We start from the raw sequence: 21,679 nt of genomic DNA on the forward strand, positions 1-21,679 counted from the left end.
AATAGTAGGCTATTGGTAACCTATTTACCAATAGCCTACTGATTGGACCAAATCAGTCATAACTCCTATATACAAAAAAGGAGATAAAACAGAATGCAATAATTACAGAGGCATTAGCCTCCTCAGTATTCCAAGTAAGGTTTTTATAAAAGTACTCCGAAAACAAATTAAGCCATATATAGAACTGGCACTAGGAGAAGAACAAGCCAGTTTCAGACCAGGGCGAAGCACAACCGATCAACTATTCACCTTAAGACAGCTAATAGAAAAGACACTAGAGTACAACCAAAGTTGCTACATAAATTTCATAGACTTTCGTCAGGCATTTGATTCAATCCGTAAAAGAAAACTATGGAAGAATTTGGAATTCCCAACAAAACCATAAGAATAATAAAGAATCTGTATGAGAAATCTGAAAGTGCAGTACGAATGGAGGACACCTTAACCAACTGGTTCCACACAGAGAGTGGAGTAAGACAGGGATGCAATCTGTCACCAGACCTGTTCAATCTTACACTGGAAGAAGCAATCAATAAGGCCTTAAACAATGAAGACTCTGGAATCAAAATATATGGGAAAAATGTGACAAATTTAAAATTTGCAGACAACATTGCAGTACTTGCTAGCACAGAAGAAAATCTACAGCGAATTTCTGATAAAATAAAGGAGGAGTGTATAAAATCTGGATTAAACATAAATATAGACAAAACAAACATTATGCAAATAGGAAAAAGAAGCACCAATCTGAAAATTGAAATTGATAGTAAGAATCTAGAGCAAGTAGAAAACTTCACCTACCTTGGACTTATTGAGTACAATGGTGAAATTATAAAAGATATAAACAGACGAATCAGTCAAGCATTCCAAACTTTTAGACGACTTAATAAAATATGGAAGTCAAGAGACATCAAACAAGTAACAAAAGCAAGCATCTATGAAACAATGGTCCTCCCAATATTTCTCTATGGAAGTGAATGCTGGAATCTCAAAAAGGCTAAAGAGAAAAAATTATTAGTTACTGAAATGGGTTGGCTAAGAAGATTACTTGGAGTATCTCTGCTGGATTGACTAAGAAATGAAGACATAAGGAAACGACTAAAACAAGAAATAACAATAATAGACAAAATCCAAGAAAGAAGACTGCAATGGTTTGGCCACATGACCAGAATGGGAACAGAAAGACTACCATCTAAAGCCCTGAACACAACAATGGAAGGTAAAAGATCCAAAGGACGGCCCAGAATTAGATGGATAGACAAAATAAAAGAGGACCTGAAAACCAAATCACAACAAGCGACACTAAACTGGACAGAATTGTTTGGACTCTCTCGGGACAGACAGAAGTGGAAAGAGTTCATCTGGCCTCATCATCATCCACATAGATGATGGAAGAGAGAAGACGAATGATATCTTAAGGCAATTGTTTTTCTTCTTCCAAAATTCCTCAGTCAGGATGGCTAGTTTAACCAAAATCCAAAATATACTGAACAGTCCTCAGATTAAACTTAAAATAGCTAGTGACACTAGATGGCTGTCTCATGATTCTGCAATACAGTCTCTAAGAGAATGCATGGTGAGTGTTATAGCTGCATTGGAAAGAGAGGCCACTGAACAAAATGATATCACAGCTGAAGGTTTAAGTAAATATACCAGAACAAACAATTTCATAGCTTCACTAATGATGCTTTCAGATGTGTTACCGCATTTATCTAACTTGTCTAGATCATGGCAAAGGCAAGATGTTGATTTAACTGAAATAGAGCCAGTCTTAGAAGCCAAAAAACCATCCATTAAGGAATTCAAAGACACTCCTGGCAGTCATTTCAAATCTTCATCAGCATCTTTCAGGTGAATGGTCAGACCTGAACATTGATTATTCAGATTCTAATGTTATTACGTTTAAGACTACAATATATGATAAATACAAAGGCACAGTTATTAAACACCTAGAAGCAAGATTTCCAGATATGCCAATCATTTCCTGCTTTTCAAGACTTTTCAATGCAAAAAGTTATGATCAACGTGAGCCTTCCAAGATTCTTTTTTTGATTATTATTCTAGAAATGGAAGTCCTGCAACTTTAAACTATGAAAGTACTAAACTAGAATTGGGCAGTTGCATCAAAAATGATTAATGGACAGTCATACAAAAATCTAGATCCAAGACAAATACTACTGAAATTAGCAGCATCTGAGCTCAAAGAGTCTTTTCCAAATTTAGCATAACTATTTACTGTTAGACTGGCCATACCTGTGAGCACAGCTGAATGTGAAAGGGTTCTGCATTAAAAAGGATAAAAACCTGTGTGAGGAATCGCATCAGTCAGAACACATTAAATAATCTGATGCTGATTTCATTGGAGGGACCAGATCCAAAAGATTTTAATTACGAAACAGCTGTCAACTGATCTTCTAAGAAGAAAAGGATTAATCTATAGAATTTTAAGCTATGCGCATTACAAGGTTTTTCATTACTCAATGAGAAAATAAGAAAAATCCTAGTCTTGTTTGTTATAATTACTATATAAACTATTATCCTTGTTTGAAGTAATTTCAAATAAAATTACTATTTTAATTTATTATGAAAAAGGATCTTTCTCAACTCATTCAAAATTTTTGTATGCCCGTCTAATGCTTCATTCCACCCAGCTGGTAAAAATTTCTGGGGAGAACACTGATATGGGCAGACATAACCACTATGAATCTCAAATCCAGTACCTTTCATTTTAAATTCTGTCAAAAGCTGTTAAATGTAAGTTTTTATCAGTAATTTCTCTTGATACTTTTCTCTAATTTTCCAGTTAAACTCAGCATGTTCCAATTTTAATGCCTAAATTTCTGTCCAGTGCCATTTTTCTTTTGTGAATACATTAGCAACACATTTTTAAAAGAAAGAAGTCCTTCAGTGAAGTCACAACCTGGAGAACCACAATTTTATTTTTGGAGTGCACCTTTTCCTAGGCTGTAAGGAACTAGCACCGAACTGTACAAGGCTAGTTTAACTTAGCATATTTATTTATTCGTATGGCATGAATATTATTATTATTATTACGGGCAACTCCAGGGAGTCATTAGACTCATCGAGGGAGGCCCCAAATCATTTTCATCACAACTATTCGACATTCATACAGTATCTATCATACCTCGCCTTAAACTCATTCACTGTCACAGCATCCACCACAGACTCAGGGAGCGCATTCCACTCATTCACTACTCTAAAAGTAAAGAACCCAGCTCTAACACCTTTACTAACCACACTTTTGCCCAGTTTCCATGGATGTCCCCTAGTCCTCCCACAACCAGCCCTGTTCTCAAAAATATCTTCTGAATTAATTTTATAGAAACCCTTCAGTAATTTGAATGTCTCAATCATATCTCCCCTCCTCCGCCTATCAACCAATTTTTGCAACCCACAAATCCTCAACCTGTTCTCATACGGTTCATTCCACAGACCTGCTATCATCTTGGTCACTCGCCTCTGGATCCTCTCCACCTCCTCCCCATCAAGAAGAAACCTAGGTGACCAAATCTGAGCACAGTAGTCGAGATGAGGTCTTATCAAAGCTCGATACAGAGGAACAATAACCTGCTTGTCTCTGCTTGTCAACGTATTCTTCAGCAACCAAGTGATTTGATGAGCTGATTTGGCCACTTTTGCAATGTGTCCCCTAAATTTCAATTCCTTATCCACCAACACTCCTAAATCTCGTGCCTCATCAATTTCCTGGAGCACGGTTCCACCAATGCAGTAAACTGCCTCCCATCTTTTCACCCCAAAATGCATAACCTTACATTTTGCCACATTAAATTGACATCCATTCTCCCTAGCCCAGACCTCCAATCTATCCAAATCATCCTGCAAAATTTTGACGTCATCTGCATTCACTATTGCCCTACCCAACTTTGCATCATCCGCAAACAAATGAACTGTTCCTCTCAGATCCTTTCCTATATCATTTATGAACAAATTAAACAGCAGTGGTCCAAGAACAGATCCTTGTGGTACACCACTAGTCACAGGCCGTCTTGTGGACTCTACTCCTGAGTAAACCACTCTCTGATATCTCTCCGTCAACCACCCTCCTATCCATCTCACCAACCCTATGTCCATTCCCATATGCTGCAATTTACTGATTAGAATTCCATGTGGTATCCTGTCAAAGGCCTTAGCAAGGTCCAGCAGAATCACTGTAAACCCATTACCCTTATCCAGTTCAGCCGTCACTGTGTTATAATACGTGAGCAAGTTACTGAGGCATGACCTACCCTTCACAAAACCATGCTGTCCCCGATACAGTATCCCATTTTCTTCTATCCAATCTTGTATTTTCCTCTTGACTATTTTCTCTAAGACCTTGATAATGATTCCTGTTATGCTGATTGGCCGGTAATTTTCAACAGCAGCCTTGGAACCACCTTTGTGCAGTGGAACTATTTTCCCCTCTTTCCACCCCCTTGGGACTGACCCAGTCCTGAGGCTCAAATTAAACATAATGGTCAAGGGCACTGACAATTCTTTTGCCGCTTCACGTACGACACGAGCTGGTATACCATCCAATCCCACAGATGTATTGACATTGAGGTTCTGTAACAGACTAGTTACCTCTACCTCATTCATCACAATTCCAGTTACATCACAATATCAAAACATGCAGTACAATACACTTTAATAATATATAAAATTAAAAGTCAAAAGTCATTATAAAAATCAATAAAATTAAAAGGTTACATCCATATTGGTTAGATAGTTCATAGCTTCAGGTGTAGAACTTAAAAAGTCCAATTTGTCTCCTGAATATGTTCTGAGATAACACTAAGTCACAATATGGTTCACAGTTTGTCTCTGAGCTCCACAATCACAATGCGGTAATGGTCGTTTACCCCATTTAAAAAGCATGTCTGCACATACACCATGACCAGTTCGTATTCTATTAAGCTGAGTCCAGGATTTTCGTGGGAGGTGCGAGCAAGCATCAAAACTTTCTTGTAATTCATTGAGAGAAAATTTTGTGATGTCATCTGTATGGCTCTCCCACTGTTCTTGCCACTTTTGCTTCAAGTCAAAGTTAGAATGTAGTAGTAGTTGGGCTAATTGTAGTGGTGGATGTCTTGATCTCAATCGTCGTACACTTAAGTCTGGGAGATCTAAATGTATTGGTAGGGCTGTGTTCTCCAAGATTTTCTTATACTCCTGTAAGAGAGCCTTAGTCCTGCGCAGATTCGGTGGAACAATGTTACTAAGAGCTGGAAGCCAGTGTGTGGGCGTTGATTTAATTGTGCCAGAAATCGGTCTCATTGTATTATTTAGTTGGCTATCAACAAGTTTAATATGTGTGCTATTTAGCCACACTGGTGAGCAATATTCGGCAACAGAGAAAACTAGACCAAGAGCAGATCCGCAGATTATCGGCTGTTGCTCCCCATGTCGTGCCTATTAGTTTTTGTATTATGTTGTTATGGGTTTTTAACTTAGCAGAAACGTTTGTTAGGTGTTGCTTGTAAGAGAGTGTGCGGTCCAGGGTAACGCCCAAGTACTTTGGAAACTTATTGTGTCGTAGTAAACATCCTTCAAAGAAGATATGTAAAGTGACATCTGCCATGTGATTATTAAGGTGAAAGCTTGATACTTCTGTTTTGTCTGGATTGAGCTGGAGCCTCCATTTTTTATAATATTCACCTATAGGTTTCAGATCTTTTGTAAGTACGTCTTCAGCCTGACTCATGTTTTTGTGTCGAATGGCAATTACAGTGTCATCAGCATAACAGAACTTGCATGAGATGGTAGCAGGCAAGTCATATGTGTATAGGTTATAAAGTAAGGGTGCCAATACTGACCCTTGTCGAAGACCATTATTAAGTTTTCGTTGTCTGGACATTTTATTTCCTAATATAACTTGAAAGAAACGTTCATTGAGCATGGAGGAAATTAAGTATGCAGTCCGTTTACATTGGACAATGCTAAGAAATTTGTATATAAGACCTTCATGCCATACTGTAATAGGCTGCTGTTAGGTCCAAGAAGACAGCTGATGTTTTATCTTGCTTCTGAAATCCAGTTTCTATGTATGATGTTAAAGTGAGCAATTGATCACAGCAACCATGTTTTTCTCTAAAACCAGCTTGCTCAATCGGGACATGCTGCATAATTGTTTGTGGACAATCTGTTGTACAGAAGGCGCTCTAACATTTTATAGGTGCAATGCAATAAAGCAATAGGTCTGTAACTTTTTGCCTCCTGGGGTGGTTTTCCAGGTTTAAGAATAGCAACTATTTTTGACTTCTTAAATTGGCTAGGTAGTTGGCCAGTCAATAATATATCAGAGAAGAATTCACAGAGCCATTTTATAGTATTTGGCCCACTATTAATCAGAAATTCAGGATGGACATTATCGAAGCCTTGGGCCTTGCCTGCTTTGATATCTTTTATGACTGCTTTTACTTCATCTATAGTGAGGATTGAGGCATATTGTGAGAAAGCAGGGGCATTTATTTTTAAACTTAGCATAATTTAACCATAATAAAAAATATTTAATTTAAAAAATAATTAAAATGCAACACTTTTCCATCTGATGATCAAAATTTAACAAAAACAAAAGATCTTACCTCTGTCACAGTCAGTTCCAGTTCTTTCAGATAGTTCATCTATATCTTCCTTTTTACCTTCTGGAGGAGATTTGACAAATTTTTTTTGATTAATTATAATTGCAACACCACATGGATTATCATCACTAGGATTCCGAATTACATACCTTTCTTGTTCTTGCACTGAAAAGAAATTTATTACTTGGTAACTTCCTACCACTCAATTCCTTCCTTAACTTAACCCCCTACTAAATTATTAAATATAGTTCTAATTGCAAAAGTGTAGTTTAAAATCACAGAACTTTACTTTCTATTAGAGAGTTTACTATTTTTAAAAATGGAAATGGATTAAATATTCAGGTAGTTTTCATTTTAGAAGTTATGTACTTTACAACCGTGTTATAAATAACTCTTTTAATTTCCTGACATTTCGATCTTCATATCAAGATCATCTGGAGTATACACAAATATACAAGCTGAGTTACATTACACACAGCAAGTTAAAGAAACAATGATTTGATCACCAGTTATTCTACTGGCATGACCTCTAGTGAAAAAAAAAATTACAAATTAATTATATAGAAACTACATCAAAGCTAAATTGTATTTAAGATAACATGAGAAAAAAATTCTTTCTTATAGTCTTTCAGTAACAATGATGTCATATTTTTAACATTGCAATTGTTATTTTAGATTTAGGATTCTGGATTATCTACAGTCCTGTTTATAGTTAGCTCTTAGAGAGAAAGGTTCTGTGGATAGATTATGTGCCTTCCATATGCTTTGGATTTTTAGACCATCATTACTGTTCAGATTGGAGTGGTTGATAAGAATCTCACAGGCTTCCTTAAATTTGCATTCATACCATGTTTTGGTGCAATGTAAACAACTGGTACTTTTCCAGTCAATTCTATATAATGTGTTCAGGGCATGATCAGAAAGGCCAGCTTCAAAGTTATTATATTTCATGTGTTTATGCTTGTCTGATAGGAATTGCGTCCTCTTTCTCCTATATATGGTATATTACAGGTGCAATAAATATGGTATATTCCAGGGCAGGCCAGCAGAGGGAGTGGGTCTTTGGATGAGTTGAGTAATCTTTTTAATTTTGCAGGAGGTTTAAAGGTGGCATTAAGGTTATATTTCTGTAGTATTCTGTTTATTTTATCTCTTTAATGTATGGAATGGTTAGCATTTTATTGTAATCTAGTTTATATTTGTGTTTTTATTGAGGTCTTGTAGAGAATTTTGTTAATAACATTTTTTAGAAAAGTACTGCTGATAACTTTAAATTTGTCTTTCGGTGCATATTCATTAGAGCAGATCTTCAAAGCTCTGTTTTTAGAGTATTAATGACACCTAGTTTTTGTGTTGGGTGGTGATAGGAGTTTATGGGTATATATTGGCCAGTATGTGTCAGTTTCTGGTAAACAGTGAAGGAAAGACTGCAGAAGGAAGACGTGTGACAAGTGTGTCTAGAAACGGAAGTGTGTTCTGTTTTTCAATCTCAATTGTGAACTATATGCATTTGTGTTGTTGGTTTAAGTGGCTAAGGAAAGTGTCTAGTGTCTGGCAGCCATGGGACCAGATTGCAAAAACATCGTCAACGTACGTAAGCCAGACTTTGGGTTTTAAAGGAGAGTAATCTAGAGCATATTATTACTCAAAATGTTCCATATAAAAGTTAGCAATGGGGGGGGGGGATAATGGCAAGCCCATGGCTGTGCCTTCTTTTTATAGGTAGAAAGCATTTTGCCATATAAAATAACCAGAATGTATTACATGCAGCAAAGAGCACAGTGATATCTGGAGGGAATTTGTTCTGTAAAAAAAGGATTGTGTCATTGATTGGGACATTCGTAAAGAGGGCAGAGACATCAAAACTGACTAATAAATCATCTTTTTCTAATGTAATGTCTTTGATTATGTTTATGAAGTGTGGTGTGTTTCTGATATAGGAGGGGAATGACCTTCCAACTCCTTGAGTGTTGCTGCTAAGTTCTTCGCTAGGTGATAATTTGGGCTATCTAGACCTTTGGCTATCGGCTGAAGTGGTGTGTTTTTGTTTGTGTATCTTTGGTAGACCGTAAATTCTTGGGGAACAAGCGTAGTGAGGAAGTAGTTTTTTGATTGTATCTTCAGGCCATGTAGTAATAGATTTAAATAGTTTCTCTGTTTTGTTTTTTTTATTCTATTGGTTGGGTTGTAGTTAACACGTTGGTATGTACTATTGTCTGAAACGTGCAGATTCAGTTTTTTAAATAAGTGGTTTGGTTTAGAGTAACGGTGGCACTTCCTTCATCAGCTCTATTTATTACAATGATCAGATATGATTTTAATGATTTCACAGCCGTTAATTTTCGTTAAGTAACTTGTTATTGTTTTCTTATGATTTATATTTAAAATGTTGGCAGTTTCTGGCAGTGTAGGGACAGCAATATCATTCTGAATTGCATCAAACTAAAGAGAAAATTTACCTCAACAAAGGCACAATTTTGAGCAACATGCTCTAGATTACTCTCCTTTAAAACTCAAAGTCTGGCTTAGATACATTAACGATGTTTTCGTGATCTGGTCCCATGAGCACCAGACACTACACTTTCCTTAGTCACCTAAACAAACAACACAAATGCATACATGTTGAAAGTTTATTTTTCACTTGGTTAGAATATAATAAATTTAGTTTAATCCTTTATCCAAGCCAGGCCCAAGTTGAGATTTGATGCTTCTGACTGGTATCTCAACTTGGGCCTGGCTCCCACTGAACAGACCTCAATAAAGGTCGAAACTAGTCTGGGTAGTGGCCCTTCCCTTAATGCATAACATTAGACATATCCGCAAGGAGATGTGTTTTGCATTATGGGAGATACTGAGATAGGAGTGTTGGCAGCTTGCTCCACCTCTGCAAGGAGTCGCCCTGGTGTTGTACCACCTTACCCCACTCCTGAAGATACTTTCAGGCGCAAACTTTGTTTGCTCATACTTGGATAAAGGATTAAACTAAATTTATTATACAAATGCATACAGTTCACAATTGAGATTGAAAAACGGAACACACCTCTGTTTCTGGACACACCTGTCTCAGGTCTTCCTTCTGGCAGTCTTTCCTTCACTGTTTACCAGAAACAGACACATACTGGCCAATATATACACAAACTCCTACCACCATCCAACACAAAAACTAGGTGTCATGAATACTCTAAAAACAGGTCTTTGAAGATGTGCTCCAATGAACATGCACTGAAAGACGATTTTAAAGTTATCAGCAATACTTTTCTAAAAAATGGTTACAGCCAAAACACTAGTAAGAAAATTCTCTACAAGACCTCAATAAAAAACAAAGATAAACCAAAAACTATAACCATTGTTTACATTAAAGGGATATCAGAAAAAAAAAAAAAGAATACTACAAAAATACAACCTCAAAGCCACCTTTAAACCTCCTGCAAAATTAAAAAGCTTACTCAACTCATCCAAAAATCCACTTCCTCCGCTGGTACACAATAAATAACGGAAAAAAACTAGCATAGAAAGATTATTTATTAGTATAATTTTCGCCAGTGTGTCACAGGCATCTTCAGTACATTAAGCTCAAAATTAAACACTAACTGACAATTCCAAAAAGCACCACCTAAGTAGCTGGTGTAAGATAACTAAAAAGGTCAATAACTTTCCTAAAAAAAAAAAATACAATAAAAAGTCAGGAAAGATTAGCTGATTTGTAAAGTACTATCTCCCATAAAGGGAGATAAACAGATCCGACGCCTTACGTCTAAGTTAGGAGAATGAAGTAGAGTTTCACGTTTCTTTATAAAGGCGTTCCATGAGAAACTGACTTTTGTGAAGAACTCGTCTTTCTCCAATGAACTCTGTGTCTAGTGAAGATGGCATGTTCAGAAAGTCCAGACTTTTCAGGTTTAAAGTATTCAATATAAGATTGGTGTTCTTCTAGCCGAATAGAGGCAGATCTTCCCGTTTGTCCGAAATAAGATAATCCACAAGAGCACGGAATCTGGTAGACACCTGGATGATTAAGATGTGGAAGATCTAAAAAGGCTAACTGCTTATTTGATTCTACTTCTAGGGTAAACTTGATTAAATTTCTCACTAAGTTAAATGCATTTCATCCTAGGATCAAGTTTACCCTAGAAGCAGAATCAAATAAGCAGTTAGCCTTTTTAGATCTTCTAATTCTTCGCCAACCAGATGGTAACCTACATTTCTCAGTTTATAGAAAGAAGACTCATACAGGCCATTATATCCATGTGGAATCTCATCACCATCCCAGTCAAAAGGCAGGAACTATTAAAACACTGGTTCATCGGGCCCACTCCTTTTGTTCTACAGACGATCTTTTACAGAAAGAACTACAATACATAACTTCTTCCTATCTAATGGTTATAAGAATTGCTTCATTAAAAGAACTTTGAGTAGTTTTAATATGTCTTCCTCTTCAAACACAGAGGAAATAACGCGCATTACTATCCCTTATGTACAAGGCATCAGTGAACGTATAGCAAAAGTTTTAAAACCACTGAATATTTTTGTTGCCTTTCGACCATTTAGAAAAATCTCCACCTTTCTCACGTCTCCTAAGGACAAGCTTCCACATCTTAATCATCGAGGTGTCTACCAGATTCTGTGCTCTTGTGGATTATCTTATTTCGGACAAACGGGAAGATCTGCCTCTATTCGGCTAGAAGAACATCAATCTTATATTGAATACTTTAAACCTGAAAAGTCTGGCCTTTCTGAACATGCCATCTTCACTAGACACAGAGTTCATTGGAGAAAAGAGTTCTTCACAAAAGTCAGTTTCTCATGGAACACCTTTATAAAGAAACATGCGAAACTACTTCATACTCCTAACTTAAACAGATCCGACGGCTTACGTCTATCCCCTTTATGGGAGATAGTATTTTACAAATCAGCTAATCTTTCCTAACTTTTTTTTTTTTTTTTTTTTTTTTTTTTTTAAGGAAAGTTATTGACCTTTTTAGTTATCTTACACCAGCTACTTAGGTGGCGCTTTTTGGAATTGTCAGTTAGTGTTTAATTTTGAGCTTAATGTACTGAAGATGCCTTAATAATTATCACAAAGTAAACAAAGAGCTATCATTCTCTGAATCATCTCTCAACTTCTCAAATACTAAAATTTAATACAGTATATTTAATACAGTCTAATTATAGGCCAGTCTGTGTGTCATCAGTAGTTGTTAAGATCTTGGAGAAAGTAGTGAGGGACCGTGTACAGCATTGGGCAGATGAGGGTAATGTTATCTGTGAGAATCAACATGGATTTGTGAAAGGATGCTCTTGTTTTAGCAATATGCTAGCCTTTTATAATAAAGTTACAAGAACATTAGATGAGGGAAAGGCATATACTGCAATTTTCTTAGACTTGGCGAAGGCATTTGACAGGGTGCCACATGATAAGCTGATATTTAAGTTGCAGCACATGGGTGTGGATGTCAGATTGGTCAACTGGATTCAGGATTGGCTGTCTGATAGGTATCAGAGAGTTGTGTATGGTGGAGCAGTTTCCAGGAGGCAGAGGGTTACAAGTGGGGTCCCACAGGGCTCAGTACTAGCACCTATATTGTTTAACCTTTATATCAATGACATAGCCAGTGGATTGCAGGGGGATATTCAGTTGTTTGCAGATGATGCGAAGCTGGGAAGGATTATTAATAATAGTGCAGATGTGGTAGCCCTGCAAGAGGATTTAAATAAGCTAGATAGATGGGCAAATGAATGGGGGTTTCAGTTTAATGCAGCAAAATGTAAGGTCTTGAGGTTTGGGAAACATCGATGGGATGCTGCATACTCTATGGGAGGTGTTATACTGGAGGAAGTAGGGGAGACAAGAGATCTGGGGTTGATGATTGATAGAAACCTGAAGTTTAGGGGACATATTGCAAAGGTGGTGAAGGTAACACAGAGGATTGCTGCTATTATGAGAAGGACACTGACCTGCAGGGATAAGAGGGTTATCATTCCGTTGTATAAGTCTCTGATCAGACCACACTTGGACTATTGTTCTCAGATTTGGTCCCCAGGATTTGAAGGGGATAAATTAACTGTGGAAAGGATACAAAGACGGATGACAAAGATGGTTTCAGGACTGTACAAGGATAGTTATGAGGATCGGCTGAGAGAATGTGGACTGCAGAGTTTGGTGGATAGAAGAAGGAGAGGTGATATAATTGAGACTTTTAAACTGTTGAGAGGTGGTTACAGGGTTGACACTGGGGAGTTCTTTCGCTTGGTTGATCAGCGGGAAGGAGTGATGACAAGAGGCCATCCCTGGAAGTTACGAAAGGAAACTGTGAGCAAGAGGGTAAGGAGTGGTTTCTTTGTGTGGAGGGTGGTTGAGCCGTGGAATGCATTGCCTGATGGAGTGGTGGGAGCGAGAACAGTCAGTGAGTTTAAAGAGTGGTATGATAGACTTTGTGTTTCTCAGGGGGGGAACCTCCCCTCAGTGAGTCTTGACAGACTTTATGTCTTAGGAAGGACCTCCCTCGATGAGTCTTTTGACTCCTTGGAGGCCTGAATAATAATAATAATAATAATAATATACAAAACAAAGAGAAGATGTAATCATATTGATATTTCGTCTGTCACGGAGAATCTTCAGGAACACAATATTAAAATTGTAATAACACACACAAAAAAATGGAAGAATTGAAAATTAGACTAAAGTGCTATGAGGGGGGGGGGGGGGGATATTCTCTACAGATACTGTTGGGTGAGAAGCCTAAGAATTTGTTTTCCAAATTTTAGGAAGTGTGTATTCTATTGTACTGCTAAGTCTTCTCATCTCTGAAGACTTAACTTGAGCTACAATATTAACACAATCATATTTATCAAGATCGGCCTGGTTTTTTACAATTTGTTATTGATTACAAAAATCAATAACAAATCAATAAAAAAAAGTCTTTTGAGTTTGTATTTACTAGGATGGAGCCTTGGATACTTTGCATGGTCAGCGACTGTATTTTGCATGTTCATCTAGGTGGATGTTAGCAGATTTTCCGACATGGCTATAACATGGGAAACATCGCATGAAAACTGTGGATAATAGTTTCAGGAGTAGATATGCGAGTAAGCAAGAAAGGATTAAGACAGTCAAGGATGTGGAGTGATATTTAAGTCTGGAGGAGGGGTGTAGTATCAGTGATGATAGACAAGAATGGATAGGGGAGAGCGTAAAGAAGTCATGTCCAAGAAGTGGAGTTAATGGGACTTGTTATAGAAACAGGAATGAGCTAGTGTGTGTATGTTTACAAATGCTAGAAGTATTCGAAACAAGGGAATAAAATTGTACCATTGATAGTTCATTTGCCCAAAAATTGTTGGTATAAGTGACACATGGTTGGATGAGGATGACATGCTGACAGGAATACAGATGGAGAGATATATAGTCTTTTGCAAAGACAGGAAGGAAGAGTGTTATTGATGATGGCAGAGGAGTTGTGCCCATCCAGGGTGGAGATGCCAGAGCAAATACTGACATTGGTTTTGAAGCAGTATTGTGTAAAGTGGAGATGGACAATATAAAATGTTTGATGGTGTTGCTATAGACCTGATAATGTGGAAGGCAGTGAGAAGGAAATGTTTACACAAATTGGCCTGGCTAATAAGAAAAGGGTGATCATTACCCTTTTCTTATTAGTTTATCTCATCAGAAGATATTGTTGAAATGAAGTGTTGTCATCATCCAGTTGATGAAAGCGACCATGAAATGGTTGCTTGGGTGGTGGCCAGCCATATCAAAACTTTTGTGAGAAAGAGTTATATGTGAAACTATAAGGCAGGTGATTATGGCAAACTCAGGAGGTAACTTACAGCGATATCATAGAATGAGGAATTGCATGGGAAGAAATTCAATGCTGCTTAATCTCTAGTCAGAAATTATCTGGCAGAGGCAATGACTGGGTGTATTCCAAACGTCAGGAGATTAAAAAAGTAGGTGTAAATTGGATGACTGAAGAGATGAAGCATGCAATATGGAAGAAAAAGGAATTGTGGAGGCAGTACAAGATGAGTGGAGATAATCAGTTACACGAAGATTACAAAGAGTAAGCAAGGAAGGTGACTCACTTAGTAAGGGTAGCAAAAGTGTAGTACGAGTAACAGTTAGCAAATGATGTTAAAAGAAATCCTAGGGAGTTTTTTCGATATTTGACCAGTAGAAGGAAGCATGATTATGGGAGGATGATGTTGATCAATGATAATGGGAGCATGATAAACATTGAGGAGTATATTATAGAGGTGTTAGATGAGCAGTTTATTAAAGTATTCCACCTTTGTGATTGTAACATAATGCAGAACCTGAGAGCAGTGAGAATGGGAGAAGGAACCACTGATGGTGAACGAGCTGGAGGTATATGAGAAACTGAGTAAACTTGATGTCGACAAGGCCATGAGACTTGATGGTATATCACCATCAAGTCGCATGACATGAGGAGTTCCAGGGAGTTAATAACACATTTGTCAGTCTTAGATTAGCCCAGGTCCCAAAGGAATGGAAAGATGGCAAAACTGTTCTGCTTCATAAAGCAGGTGATAAGACTAAGGCTTTAAATTACAGACCAATCTGCTTGTCTGGAGTTGTGGTCAAGGTGTTGGAGAAGCTAACGAACAAGGTAGACAGCAGTGGGAGCCAGACCCAGAGGTGATACCAAGGTTGAAGCAATGCACAAGTCATATTTACCTATATGAGTTTCCAAAAGGTTCACATCTTATTATTAAATTACTCTGGATTAGAGAAAGATGTTTGAAGCACTTTTCACTTGGTTAGACTATAAATTATATACAGGAATACCTTGTATAGCGCGGTTAATTGGTTCCAAGAAGCATCCGCGCTATGCAAAACCACGTCGTTCGAGGTCTATTTATAAAGGTTTTCAATTTAATTTGTTTATTACAAAAATTTTGGATAATAAAAATTTTTAAAAATGAAAAAAAATTATTATTTTTATTAACTAAATAACAAATAAAATCCTTTTAAATTGATATAAAAGTTGTAGAAAACAAAACAAATATTGCTTCAATTTTAGCATACAGTAATTTACTTTTTACTAAAGTAGTCTTTTAGTGTTCGTTGAACCATCCTTGTCTTCTTTGTCTCTACAAGTACTAGATCTCTGTAGCATTTGATGGAATTATTGAGACTTTGTCTCACTTTGATGCTTCTTTCCAAATTCGGGTCAGCATTTATGAGAAAGTCAGAAGCTTCGTCAATTTTTCTCACAAAAGTTGAAAGGTCAGCAAAGGAAAATTCTTCAACCATGACATCAGTGAGGTCTTCTTCTGCTTCATAGGCTCGTTGTTGTTCCAACTCCAAAAGGGTTTCATCACCAGATCATTTGAATGAGAATCAATACATTCATTCACATTGTTACAATCTAAACTTGTAAAACCAAGATCTTTGCCCATCTGCACAATTTCTGTTGAGATTTCCTCTTTCTGTGTTGCAAAGGCAACAAAGTCCTTTGAACAATGCAGCAAGATATTATGCCATATGGCTCTCATGTTGCTTTGAGTCGCCTCTTGCCAAGATTCATAAATATTTTGAATCGCATCTTTTATGTTGAATTTCTTCAAAAATTCACTCAAAGTTCAAGAATCTTCTTCTGCTGCAGCAGCTTTAATAGCTTGAGCAAAAGTTCGTCTTAAATAGTAAGCCTTGAAAGTGGAGATAGCACCTTGATCCATTGGCTGCAGAATTGATGTGTTTTTAGGGAAAAAATGAATCTTGACATTTTCATCTAAGTCAGTCAATAGAGTTGGATGGCCTGCATTGTCTAATAAAAGCAAAATTTTGAAAGGAATATCATTCTTTTTACAATAGCTTTTAACTTCAGGGCAAAAACAAGTTTTAAACTAGTCTTCGAAAATTGAACGAGTCACCCACGTTTTTTATTCGAACGGCAATGAACAGGTAAATGTTTCTTGTAAAGCCCTTAAGAACTGTTGGGTTTTCCGCTCTGTACACTAACAGTGGCTTCAATTTTAAATCACCTGATGCATTACCTCCTAGTGAAAGTGTCAATCGGTCTTTTGACACTTTATACCCAGCTTATGTTTTTTCCTTCTCTGCTAGAAATGGGCACGATGGCATTCTTTTCCAGAACAAGCCAGTCTTGTCAGCGTTAAAAATTTGATCATCTATGTAGCCTTCCTTCTCAATAAGTTCCTTCAATTCACTGGGAAATAATTCTGCAGTTTTAGTGTCAGCACTTGTGCTATGGAGTCCCATATGCTATTTGAAATTGTAGAACCACCCACGACTTGCTATAAAAGTTTCACTGGCTGTACCTCCTTCATTTTTGCTTTCATTTTCTTTTATTTTGTCATATAGACGTTGCTTTTGCCTGGATTATCATTTGACTCAAAGGAATCTTTTTCTGATTACAATCTTCAATCCAGATCATTAGAAGGCGTTCCATATTTTCAATTGTAGAAGAACGATTTCTTGTGGTCACTTTTGACATAAAAAAGCGGTGCTCATTCCATGTTGTTTATAATCTTTTCTTTGCTCTGAATAATTGTTCGTACAGATGACTCATTCATTGAATTCTCACGTGCTATTTTAGCAAACGAAGCGCCATTCTCATGACATTTTATAACTTCAAGTTTCTTCTCTAATGTCAACCACTTGCATTTTTTTGTTACTCCAACAGTGTCTTCTTTGTTTTTTCTCTTTTCACTCATACTTAAATAATAAAAAAATATTAAATATAATATTAACGTAAATAATAAAATGCCATTGGGAAAGAACGTGTCTATGTGAAAGCCAATCGAATAACTACTGCATAAATGTGGCTCTCGACTGTCACTTGCAGCACCTGGGAGTCGCCAGTCAGTGTTGACAATGTTAGTGTAATAATGATAAGTGTAATAATAACCGCATTAGACCAAAACCCGTGTTGTTCAAACCGCGCTATACAAGGTATTCCTGTGTTTAGTTTAATCCTTTATCCAAGTGATGTGAAGCTTTGTCCACCTTTAGCACGAGTTGCCCCAGTTCTGAAGATACTTCAGGTGCAAACGTTGTTTGCTTACATTTGGATAAAGGATTAAACTAAATATATAATTTATAGTCTAACCAAGCGAAAAACATTTCCAACATCTTTCTCTAATCCAAAGTAATTTAATAATAAGGTGCGACACCTATTGGCAACTCATATAGGTAAATATGATTTCTGCATTGCTTCAACCTTAGTATCACCTCTGGGTTTTTTTGGTCTCATCAGTGGCTGCCACTGATGAGACCTTAATAAAGGTCGAAACCAGTTGGATGCTTGGGTGATGAATGGCAATGCTGTAGCCCATGAAGTTTTAACTGGGGCTCGGGTGTTGTTGTCACCCAGGTCTTGGTAGTAGTGTGGGGAGTTATGAATGACAATACTGTAGTCCATGAAGTTAACTGAGGCATGACTGTTACTCCCAAGATGAAATATCAGCGGCTCTGCTCGGTGGTGGGGTGAGCCTGCCACAGGGTAGAGCCAACGCTGAGAGTTCTTCTCAGTGGCAGGTGAGCCTGTTACTGAGGGGAACAACGCCGAGTTTTGATCCTGCGGGTCGCTCATTGTTGGATGATCCAGGGGATCACATGAGTTTTTGGAGAGGTAACCCTGCACTTAAACAGGGAAACTGGTCTGAGTAGTGACCCTTCCCATAATGCATAGCATTATACATGTCCACAAGAAGATGTGCTTTGCATTATGGCATACTAAGACAAGTGATGTGAAGCTTTGTCCACCTTTATCACGAGTTGCCTCAGTCCTGAAGATACTTCAGGTACAAACTTTATTTGCTTACACTTGGATAAAGGATTAAACTAAATATATAATTTATGTCAAAAACATAAATATTCAAAAGTTTATTTTTCACTTGGTTAGAGTATAATAAAATTAGTTTAATCCTTTATCCAAGTGTGAGCAAACAAAGTTTGCGCCTGAAGTATCTTCAGGACTAGGGTAAGGTGATGCAACACCAGGGCAACTCGTTGCAAAGGTGGAGAAAGCTACCAACACTCCTATCTCAGTATCTCCTATAATGCAAAACACATCTCCATGCGGATATGTCTAATGTTATGCATTAAGGGAAGGGCCACTACCCAGACTAGTTTCGACCTTTATTGAGGTCTCTTCAGTGGGAGCCAGGCCCTAGTGGAGATACCAGGCAGAAGCATTAGCAGATCATCTCTACCTATAGGATAGTGGGTAGTGGCCCTTCCCTTAATGCATAACATTAGACATATCCACATGGAGATGTGTTTTGCATTATAGGAGATACTGAGATAGGAGTGTTGGTAGCTTTCTCCACCTTTGCAACGAGTTGCCCTGGTGTTGCATCACCTTACCCTAGTCCTGAAGATACTTCAGGCGCAAACTTTGTTTGCTCACACTTGGATAAAGGATTAAACTAATTTTATTATAAATATTCAAAAAAGAAGAAATTATGGTTAGTTTTGATGTCGTTTCCCTGTTCACAAATGTACCTACAAAAGAAGCTATTATTCTGTTAAAAGATAAATAAAGATAAATTATCAAACAAAGTTATGTCTTTATTAACCCATTGTGTTAATTCTGGCTATTTCCAGTTTAAAGACATTATTTACAAACAAAACTCTAGTTTAGCCAAGGGTAATCCGTTATCGCACATACTGGCAAATCTACATTTGTAATCTTTTGAAGAAAAAGTTATCTCCTCCTTTCTCTTGAAACCAAAATTGTGGAAAAGATATACTGATGACACCTTAATCTGGAGCAATGGTCCTGAGTCTCTAAAGAATTTCCTTGACCACCTCAACAGTCAACACCCCAAAAATCCAATTTATTGCAGAATTAGAGATTGTTGGCTCTTTTCCATTCCTGGATGTCAAACTCACTCATATTTCTGAGAAATTAAAAATCTCTATTTATAGGAAACCAACTCACACCAACAGATATCTCCATGCACAGTCCCATTACTATCCACCTCAAAAACTTGGTATTATCTCCATACTAGGCAAACGTGCTCGCTCACTATTGTGTGAAGAAGATATTAACAAAGAACTTCAAAAGTTTCTTTAACTTTTAACAAAGAGTTTCTTCTTACAACTTTTCAACAAAATGGTTATTCAAAACAAACAGTTAATAAGTTACTTTTTAACCCACCTCCTTGCCATACTGAAGATAGAAATAGTGAAAAAGGCTAAATATCCCTACCATAGTTCTGTTTTGCCAAAATTGGCCAAAGTTCTTAAAAAATACAACATCTGGACTTCTTTCACTCCTCTTCTAAAATTCTGTTCCTTGCTCAGTAGGCCCAAACTAAAACATAACCTGATATATCTGAAACGCTGAATTTTGCACCAATGGTGTTTACTGAATTTGGTGCAACTGCTATACCTTATTTTGGCCAGATGGAAAAATCCATTGAATTATGTTTTGAGGAACATAAAAGAGACGTCACATATGGCAGAACCAGAGCCAGTACTCTGTCGAACCATGTCCTGAATTCTGCTGATGCTAATGAGGAAAACTTCATTCATCCAGTCTTATGGGACAAACCTGAAAATATTTTTCAATGCTATGATGAACAGGAAAGAAGAAATGTGGAATCCAAAGAAATCATCCTCAATCAAATAAATCTCAACACCAACCTTGGCTATAATCTCTCAGACTGCCATTGCGCTGCCATCCAACTTTGACATTCAAGAGATGTTGAACACATGCACACGCCAAAAAATGATTCAAATGTTAATACGCTAAAGCTTTAATGTATAGATTTTTTGGTTCTTTTGCAATTTTTTGTTGGTTGTTCCTTCTTGTTATGCACCTGAAGAAGTCTTCTATGAAGACAAAACTAGTCGTACAATCTACCTAATTAAATAGTATTTTTAACTTTATCTCCTACCATAGGGTACATGGCAGGAATTTGATGATGATTGATGATGAACTTTATCTCTCAGCTTTCAGTCATTTAATTTTTTTTTAAAATATATATTTTAATATTTCATTTTATTTTTTCCACATATTCCAGAAACCCTGCTCTAAAGGCTATATGCAGAACTTTTCCAAGCTTCTTCTGGTCTCCAATAAGTGAGGAAGTAGTCTCACACGTTTGATGAAATTCATCTCCCACCTAAAGACATTCAGGAACCTGGACTAGAACCACAGCTCAAAAGCAGTGAAGAGATTATATTTCTTTAAAGTTCTGGCAGTTTTGGTTGAAGTACCCCAGATATTGGGAATAGCAATGGCATTACTGTAGTCTTTATATTGAGAGTGATGTGAGAAGATAGAAAGGACAGATAATTTGTAAATCTTTTTGACATCATAACCATTTGACAGGAAGGTTTGACAAATAAAGGTGAATTCACCTGTAAGAGAAGCTTGGGTGGATGAGGTTGGAGGCTCTGTTCCCAAAGGTTTTGATAACACCATGTTGAAAAGGAGGGCGATGGGAGAGTTTATATATGTATTTACCTGTGCAGGTGGGTTTTCTGTAAACTGCAAAAGAAAGGATGCCAATGGGCAGGCATGTAATTACAGTATCTAAAAAATATAAGCTGCTGTTATATTATTTTTCTATAGTGAACTGGATTCTGGGGTGCTAACTTGAGGTAGAGGAGGAAAGAGTAATGTGTATGAGAAGCATTTTTCAGTTAATTCAGAAAGGAGTATATATTTGTGAATAAGGAGGGGACATCAGAGCTCACCACAACATCATTTCTGTCCAAAAGTACATTTTGGATTAAGGATGCGAAATATATGGAACATTTTTAAAGGAGGAGAAGTGTAGCCAATAAGTGAAAATAACGATTTAGCTAACTGTTTGGCTAATTTAAATGGGGAGGGGAGTCAGTTTATTATAACTGTACACTAGCATCTAAGCCTAAATACATATTTACTAATTCTGCAAGATATGACACAGAATGCAAAGCTAAACAAGAGGAAGCTGCATTTATCCAAGGAACTTAATTGGCTGGCTTTCCTTAAAAGGCATAAGGACAATGGAATTATATCTACCCCTGTCAAGTTTAAAGTAAAATTTCACTCTCCTAAAGCTCTTGGCATCTACAGCTATCCCAGCTATATTAT

General features: G+C 37.1%; 1 protein-coding gene across 1 annotated transcript in view; it reads right to left on the reverse strand.

Moving 5' to 3' along the window:
- Nucleotides 1-21,679, reverse strand: part of LOC150109683 (caspase-6-like) — a 272,422-nt gene that overhangs the window by 122,780 nt on the left and 127,963 nt on the right. Inside the window, exon 4 of the mRNA XM_090413966.1 lies at nt 6,603-6,764. Coding sequence (XP_090270092.1) covers nt 6,603-6,764 — 162 coding nt within the window. The remainder of the gene's footprint in view (nt 1-6,602; nt 6,765-21,679) is intronic.

Source organism: Typopeltis vanoorti, chromosome 2 (assembly GCF_054136105.1).
Source record: "Typopeltis vanoorti isolate ZY-2024b chromosome 2, IOZ_Tvanoo_1.0, whole genome shotgun sequence".
NCBI lineage: Eukaryota > Metazoa > Arthropoda > Arachnida > Uropygi > Thelyphonidae > Typopeltis > Typopeltis vanoorti.